Source organism: Salpingoeca rosetta, assembly GCF_000188695.1.
Source record: "Salpingoeca rosetta unplaced genomic scaffold supercont1.3, whole genome shotgun sequence".
NCBI lineage: Eukaryota > Choanoflagellata > Craspedida > Salpingoecidae > Salpingoeca > Salpingoeca rosetta.
In genome coordinates this window covers 119,505-127,326 of record NW_004754931.1, presented here as the reverse complement: position 1 = coordinate 127,326, position 7,822 = coordinate 119,505, and the positions used below count along the sequence as shown (strand labels likewise).

The 7,822-nt window shown below is 54.7% G+C and overlaps 2 protein-coding genes across 2 annotated transcripts in view; one reads left to right on the top strand and one right to left on the bottom strand.

The window, feature by feature from the left end:
* Positions 1 to 2,065, bottom strand: part of PTSG_01598 (uncharacterized protein) — a gene marked incomplete at both ends in the record, with an annotated part of 10,516 nt that extends 8,451 nt beyond the window's left edge. The window contains 6 exons of the mRNA XM_004997521.1: positions 175 to 303; positions 476 to 514; positions 699 to 958; positions 1,097 to 1,235; positions 1,382 to 1,500; positions 1,810 to 2,065. Coding sequence (XP_004997578.1) covers positions 175 to 303; positions 476 to 514; positions 699 to 958; positions 1,097 to 1,235; positions 1,382 to 1,500; positions 1,810 to 2,065 — 942 coding nt within the window. The remainder of the gene's footprint in view (positions 1 to 174; positions 304 to 475; positions 515 to 698; positions 959 to 1,096; positions 1,236 to 1,381; positions 1,501 to 1,809) is intronic.
* A 338-nt stretch (positions 2,066 to 2,403) lies between these two features.
* PTSG_01597 (uncharacterized protein) overlaps positions 2,404 to 7,822 on the top strand; it is a gene marked incomplete at both ends in the record, with an annotated part of 7,639 nt that continues 2,220 nt past the window's right edge. Inside the window, 16 exons of the mRNA XM_004997520.1 lie at positions 2,404 to 2,523; positions 2,743 to 2,811; positions 3,042 to 3,162; positions 3,384 to 3,498; positions 3,715 to 3,856; positions 4,109 to 4,200; positions 4,406 to 4,478; positions 4,664 to 4,783; positions 5,092 to 5,273; positions 5,469 to 5,511; positions 5,741 to 5,927; positions 6,122 to 6,145; positions 6,287 to 6,375; positions 6,596 to 6,663; positions 6,923 to 7,006; positions 7,258 to 7,392. Of these exons, the coding sequence (XP_004997577.1) occupies positions 2,404 to 2,523; positions 2,743 to 2,811; positions 3,042 to 3,162; positions 3,384 to 3,498; positions 3,715 to 3,856; positions 4,109 to 4,200; positions 4,406 to 4,478; positions 4,664 to 4,783; positions 5,092 to 5,273; positions 5,469 to 5,511; positions 5,741 to 5,927; positions 6,122 to 6,145; positions 6,287 to 6,375; positions 6,596 to 6,663; positions 6,923 to 7,006; positions 7,258 to 7,392 (1,664 nt within the window). The remainder of the gene's footprint in view (positions 2,524 to 2,742; positions 2,812 to 3,041; positions 3,163 to 3,383; positions 3,499 to 3,714; positions 3,857 to 4,108; positions 4,201 to 4,405; positions 4,479 to 4,663; positions 4,784 to 5,091; positions 5,274 to 5,468; positions 5,512 to 5,740; positions 5,928 to 6,121; positions 6,146 to 6,286; positions 6,376 to 6,595; positions 6,664 to 6,922; positions 7,007 to 7,257; positions 7,393 to 7,822) is intronic.

Genomic DNA, 7,822 nt, shown 5'->3' with positions numbered 1-7,822 from the left:
ACGGACGGACGACACACACACACACACACACACACACACACACACACACACACACACAACAAACAAACACACACAGACAGACAACACACGTACACACAGACAACACACACACACACACACACACACACACAGACAACACACACGTACGCAGACACGCATGCATACACACGCCACCTGGTGGGAGAAGAGGCGCTGAATGCCGAGGTCTGCGAGTGTGTGCTGGAGCGGAGATGGGAGAGGGCGTTCCAATTCTCCAAAGACGGGTGCACGTGCAGGTAGCGTCTCAACGTGCAGGGAATGGCCCTGTGCGGAGAGGAAAAGGTTGGGAGGGGGGTTGGTGTGATGGTGTGGTGGTGTGGTGGGTGATTGTATGGTCGCGTGAGGATTCGTGCATGAGACTGTGTGGTGATTGAGGTAGGTGTGCGCTTGCAGCAGCAGAAAATAGATGCAGTGGAAGTGGCTGTGCTCGTCGTACCTTTGCGAGGGGAAGTCGGAGCAAGTGGTCTAGGATCTCCTGTTGGTCGCAATGGCGGACAGAGCAGAGGGCACCGTAAGCGAGCACACAGATTTGCACACACACATACACACACACACACACACACACACACACACACACACACACACACAGAAACACACACACACACACACACACACACGCACACACGCACACACGCACACACGTACACACACACGCCCACCTTTGGATCGAACTGGGCTGGTGGCGTAGCCCTGTAGTCGCCCGTGTAGTTGGTGTATTGCACGCTCGCTGTCTTGCTCTCCTCGGCCTCGCGTTTCTCCTGTTCCTCAATCGACTCCACAACAGCTGGCAGTGGTGGTGGCAGCGAAGACAGGTCAAAGTCGGGGTGGAACTGAGCAGGAGACGTGAGGTCACCAGCGGTGCTGTCCGATGGGGCTCCCCGTGTCGCTGCGTCATCATCATCTCTGCCCCCGAGCGTACCTGCACACGCGAGTGGAGCACATGTGCATGTGTGTTATCAGCTAGCTGCCACGCAAGTGTCTATTGCGTATGCATGTGCGTGGTGATGTCGATGTCGACATCAGGTCACGCGTGGTCGCGGCCATTGCACACACTCACTGATAGCGTCGAGGAACTCTTGGTGCTGGTTCGCAATGTGCTTGTGCATTGCAGTGACAAGGGCACGCTGCCTGGCCATGGTGCTTCCTTTTGTGAACGGCCGCTTCATCTTTGGCACCAGCTGCAGCGGTGTTGGCCTCTGCAGCAAGCGCACGTGGGTGTGGCAATGGAAGGGCAAGAGGGAGTGGCGATGGTGGCGGTGAATGATGAGCGAGAGGCATCGTCAGTGGCTTCCAGTTGTGGACGTTTGTGCGCGTGTGTGCACGTGTGCAGGACGACACTCACTGCTGGGTGGGTAGTGGACGATGAGGATGATGTCGGAGGTCCCATGAAGCCCGCATAGCTGTCGTCAGCGCTGTTAGCAATGGTCGTCTTCCACCGCAGCTCCAGCTGCTCCGGCAACACTGACAGACATGACAACAATCGTGCGTGTGTGTGTGTGTACGTGGGAAGGGGGAAGGGAAGGGAGGGATGAGACGTACAGAGCCAGTCTCAGCCATGGAAGAGAGGTAGGCTCACATTCAGACAAGACAGACAGACAGACAAGACAGACAGACAGGCTGACATTCAGACAAGACAGACAGACAAGACAGACAAGACAGATAAACACACACATACATGGACACACACATACATGGACACACACACACACACACACACACACACACACACACACACACACACACACACACACAGAGCATGAGCGCACTGACTTGCGACGATGCGAGCAATGTCGTGCTTGTCACATCCTGCCGTGCGGGCAATCACGTCCGCGTCCAAGACCATATGCCGGCGATTGAGAAACGCAGCTACCGACTCCACTTTTTCTTGCACGCTCAGCAGCTGCTGGCACCATGCTGGCCACCCTGACGCCCCAAAGTCCAACTTCTCCTTCTCCTTCTTCTTCCTCCGCCTCCCCTGTCCGCCACCACCACCACTGCCGGCACCACGCTGTGTCTTCTTCGTCATTGTCCTCCTTTTTCCTCCACAACAACAACAACAACAACAAAGACAACAACGACAACAACTGCGAACCAGTCACACTCGTGTCTCTCTTGCTTGTTGTGCTGTGGTGTTGGTCGTGCAACACACGACGTGTGGTGGTGGTGCTGCGGTTCGGGTTGATGCTGGGGTGTTAGGTGCTGGGTGCTGGACGCTGGATGCTGTTGCTAACCCTGCTGTCGTGAAAGGTGGTGGTGGGCTGTTGGTGGACTGCGAGTGGGCTCCATTTCCACACTCGCTGCACCACAACACTCCAAGCAGGCGCAGACACAAACGCACTGGTGCGGGCAGCCACGCACAGCACCATGCCTCTGCAAGATGGCGCATCGTCTGTCAAAGTGTGCGTGCGTGTGCGGCCGTTCAACAGCCGCGAGCGCAAGCGAGGCGCAAAGTGCATCGTCACCATGAAGGACAACGTGACGCAGGTATGTGTGTGCATATGTGCGCATGTGTGTGTGTGTGCATGTGTGTGTGCATGTGTGTGTGTGTCTGTACATGTGTGTGCGTGTGTGTGCATGTGTGTGTGTGTGCATGTGTGTGTGTGTGTGCATGTGTGTATGATCAAATTGTCGTCGTGGGTATGGTTGCTCCGGTAGACATGTATGTGCTTGCCTCACATGAGCATGCACCACTGGGATCACCAGATTGAGAACCCGTACAACCAGCAGCAGAACACGTTTGCCTTTGACTTCTCTCACTGGTCACACGACGCCGTGAGTGCTGATAGCTGTGTGCTGTGTCGTGTATCATGTCGTGCCAAGTCGTGTAACGTGTTGTGTCGTGCCGTGTTAAGTAACACTGTGGCTGGCGAGCGCAAGCGTCCCAGCCATGCGTCTCAGCCAGCCGTAGCTCGACCACCACCCCTACCGCCATTGCCATCGCCACCTCCAAAGGCCACACTCGGTCGCTTACCCAAATCACTGATGTTTGGTTTCCGCAGCAGGACGATCGCGCTGCGTTTGCGGACCAGGCCGCCGTGTACACAGACGTTGGCAAGACGCTGCTGAACCACGCCTTTGACGGATACAATGCATGCATCTTGGCATACGGCCAGACCGGTGCAGGTGCGACCTTCACATGACGCTCATCTCCAAGGCGTGCCCATTTGCAACACACGCAAGCAGCGGGCTTGTGCTGCTGTCTTCCCTTTTGAGCGGTGAACATTTCTTTGTGCTGGACAGGGGACACTACTCCCTTCTCCACCAACTTCTCACCCTCGATGTCGTGCATGCTTCGTTGTGCTTGCTGTTGTGCTACGTACGTTGCCTGCCTTCCGTGCCTGCAGGCAAGTCATATACGATGATGGGCGACAATGCAACAGGAGCCGAGGCTGGCATCATCCCGCGGCTCTGCGAGGAGATGTTCCAACGCATCCAAACCCAACACAGCAGCAGCAACAGGTGTGTGTGTGTGTGTGCGTGCGTGCGTGCGTGCGTGTGTGTGTGGATGCGTTGAGTTGGTTGCATGTATGAGTGCTCTGTTGTGTGTGTGCGTGGTTGCGTGTGTGTGCGCGTATATGCTTGCCTCTGTGCTCGACAATGCGTGTATGTGTGCGCATGTGCTGTGATGCACATCTCACAACGCTCACACGAATACAACGCATGTGCCACATGAAGCGAGTTCACTGTGGAGGTGAGCTACCTTGAGATTTACAACGAGCGCGTATGGGACCTGCTCAACCCGACCAACACCACGTCCCTCAAAGTGCGCGAGCATCCGCTCACGGGCCCATATGTCGAGGACCTTTCAAAGCTCGCGGTCAGTGCTGCACCTGGATGTTTGTGAGGGCATGTATGTGCTTGCGGTTGTGGAAGTGTGTGTGTGCACACGTATGCGTATGCGAGGCGAGATGTGTGTGTGTGTGTGTGTGCGTCCTATTTGCACCTTCATGTGTTGCGGGTGAATACACAATCAGTGTCACAGCCCCTCATAGCCTCCGCCTCACCATGCTCACATGCCTCTCCCTTCCTTGCTTCACATGCCCCTCCCCATCTTTCTTCATCCAACCAGGTCACTTCTTACGATGACATCAGCCAGCACATTGAAGCTGGCAATCGCGGCAGGAAGGTCGCTGCCACCAATATGAACGCCCGCAGCTCACGGTGCGTTCGTAGCCCCATTACGTTGTGTGCTGCTGCCCCTTTCAGTGTTGTCAGCTGCTTGATTGAGCTTTGCACGCTGTGTCAGTGGTACCAGCAGGCGGCGTGCTGTCTTCGTCGTTGTTTTCGTTGCTGCCTTGGCTCTTGGTGTTGTGTTCACACTCGTCTCGCATCGCACGTGCTTGTACTGTCGTCTCCTTCACTGCAGATCGCACGCTGTCTTCAGCATCATCCTGACCATGCACGATGCACACGCGAAGAGGAATGGCAGCGCTGGCAAGGTAAGCTGCGCATGCGCCGTTCAATGCTTTAGTTGCACATGGACAGCGCCGCTTGGAGTACCACCACTCTTCCAACTCATCACACCACCATTATTGTCACCACCACCACCACGGTCATCACCACCACCACCACGGTCATCATCATCACCACGCAATACCACCGCCACGGTCACCATCACTACCAGGTGTCCAAGTTGAATCTTGTCGACCTTGCTGGCAGCGAGCGTGTGACGTCGACTGGTGCCCGCGGCGCTCGGCTGAAGGAGGGCGCAAACATCAATCGCTCCCTCACAGCACTCGGCAAGGTCGGGTGGGATCTCGGGGGCTCATGATGCTGGTTTGGGGCGTGGTGGTGGTGGTGGTGGTGGTGGTGATGATGAATTAGTCGGTGGTGATGAAGGGGATTGTTCAAGCACTGTGTGTGTGTGTGTGTGCGTGTGTGCGTGTGTGTGTGTGTGTGTTTGAGTACCACCATGCATGTATGGTTACTCATCTCTCCGAATCATCATTCGCTGTTATCCTCACCAGCAGCTCATGTCCACCCCTGTGTCCACCACTATCATCATCATCACCACCGCCACCACCATCACCGCCACCACTCGCCTCAACACAGGTGATCTCGGCGCTGGCAGACCGCAGCGAGGCGTCACGAGGGCGGAGGAAGCGAACACAGCTGGTGCCGTACCGGGAGAGTGTGCTGACGTGGCTGCTGAAGGAAAGCCTTGGCGGCAACAGCAAGACATCCATGATCGCAGCCATCTCCCCGGCTGATATCAACTACGAGGAGACACTCAGGTACGCGTGGAGTATGCGACGCGTGCGCGTGTGTTTGCGAGGTGTGGGTGCATGTGGGATGGTGTATGGCACTTGCAATTGGCGCATGTGCACGAGTGTGCAGGGTATTCGCCAATTCTTGTGCAAATGCTTACATTGTGTGTGTGTGTGTGTGTGTGTGTGTTCACTTAACAACTGCCACTTCATTGCCGTCAGCACGTTGCGATATGCGGACCGCGCCAAGCAGATTGTGTGCAAGGTGCGTTCATCCACGATGCCACCACGTGCACGTGGTCGTGTGTGAGTTTGTGTGTATGCCTGTGTACATGTGTGCATGTGTGCGCGCGTGCTTGTGTGTGCGTGCGACAGGCTTAAAAGCGTGTACAAGCTTGTGGTGCCGCTTAAATGTTTGCATGTGCCTCACACACATGCACCTCCGCCCGCTTCTCCTCTATGCGCATTCGTAAATTCACGTGTCCACATCACAGGCGATTGTGAACGAGGACCCAACCTCAAAGATGATTCGTGAATTGCAGCAAGAGGTGTTGCGACTGCAACAGCAATTACAGCAGCAGCAGCAGCACCAACACCCTGCTGCATCCCCTATGCAACGCAACGTTACGTCAGCAAACGGGGCGGTTGTGCCAGCTGCCGCTGAGCACGATGACAGCCAAGGTGTGTGCATAATCATTATGCGCGTGGGGGACACGCTGTCTTGGAGATGAATTTTTTTTTCTGATTGCATACTCGCGCATGACGTCTTATTCTTGACCAACGCTACGTTCAACACCCTCCTCTTTTTGCCTTCATCACCATCTTCACCATCATGCTCGCTGCCTGTCTAATGTTTGGTTTGCATATGCGAGCAGTGCTGGACTTGAAGGCGCGACTCGGTGAGTACCATGGCCTGCAGTGAGCAATCATGAATTGAATGAGAGCTGGATGCGAGCATCACTGCTTTGTTAGCTCGTGTGTCTGCTCAACCCTTCTCCTCATAATGTCGACAATGCCACCATGTGTGTGTGTGTGCATAGAGCAATCGCAAAAGCTGATTTCAGAGCTGACGGCGTCGTGGGACGAGAAACTGGCCAAGGCTGATGCTATCAAGCGCGCACGGCAGGAGGTGTGACTGCAGTGTGTCGCTCTGCATCAGATGCTGCGATTTCATGAGCTGTCTGCATGTACATGTACATGTGCAAGTGCATGTGCAAGTGCATGTGCATGTGCAAGTGCGCACGTTCGTTCAGACATGCCATAATGTTGACACTGCCACTCGCCTGTGTCTGGGGGTTCACCTTTGTCATGTCCACAAATCATTCTCTCGTCGCGCGCGCTGTGTCCAGGCACTCCAGTCGATGGGAATTCGCCTGAACGAAACTGGCGACGGCGCCGTTGGCGTCAGCGGACCAAAGTATGGTGCTTCTGTGTGTGTGTGTGTGTGCTTCTGTGTGCGTGTGTGAGTGTGTGTGTGTGAGTGAGTGAGTGAGTGTGTGTGAGTGAGTGAGTGAGTGTGTGTGTGTGTGAGTGAGTGTGTGTGTGTGTGTGTGAGTGTGTGCGTGCGACATGCTTCTTGTTGATTAGTCGTGTGGTCCTCCCCCATGTACACCTCTCATTTTGTCCCCTTCCTCCTCTCCCCTCCCCTCCCCCTCCTTTCACTCGACTGGTGACAGGGACCAGCCGCATCTTGTGAATGTGAGCGAGCGCTTACACGAGGACGAGCTAGTGCTCTATTATCTCACCGCAACAGAGACCATGTACGTACGCAGCACGCACGGGGGTGCGTTGACGACGACCGGTGCTTTCCCAGAGATTGAATGCGTTCCCTCACCTGATGGCAGAATGCGTACCAATTGCATACGTGCAAATATGCTCGCACGCTTGTGTGCGCACACATGCACGTACACACGCGCACACACACATGCACACATGCACACACAGCGCACCACATGGATCCCTTCCATTCCTCTCACCACCACCTCGGTTCCTCGCATATGCTTTTGAGCAGAGTCAACCCGACTCCGTGCGACAACGAGCATGATGGAAGGGGCAGAATACACGCACGTCCACACGATATCATGCTCAGCAGCTGTGACATTTTCCCACAGCACTGTGCATTTGTTAAGCAACAAGCAGGCGTCAGGTAAGCATATTACGCACATACACGTGACTCTCATCATGTTGCTTTGCTTGCTCTCTGAGCCACACCTCCCTTAACGCTCACGTCACACCACCACCACCATCACCACCACCACCATCACCATCATCACCACCACCACCACCACCATCACCGCCACCACCACCACCATCACCGCCACCACCATCATCATCATCATCACCATGATCGTTCACCATCATCATCATCGGTGATCATCATCATCATTCATCATTCTTCTTCATTATTTTTATCGTTTATTTTTTCTTTGTTATGATGTTCAGTCATGACGGTCGTTAGCATCATCATGTATAAGGTTTATTTCGATGATCTAGTCATCATACGCCACTACATTGTTAACATAATATATTTTTTTAAGACAAGAATAACGACACTAGCTATTATGACGAGGTGCACG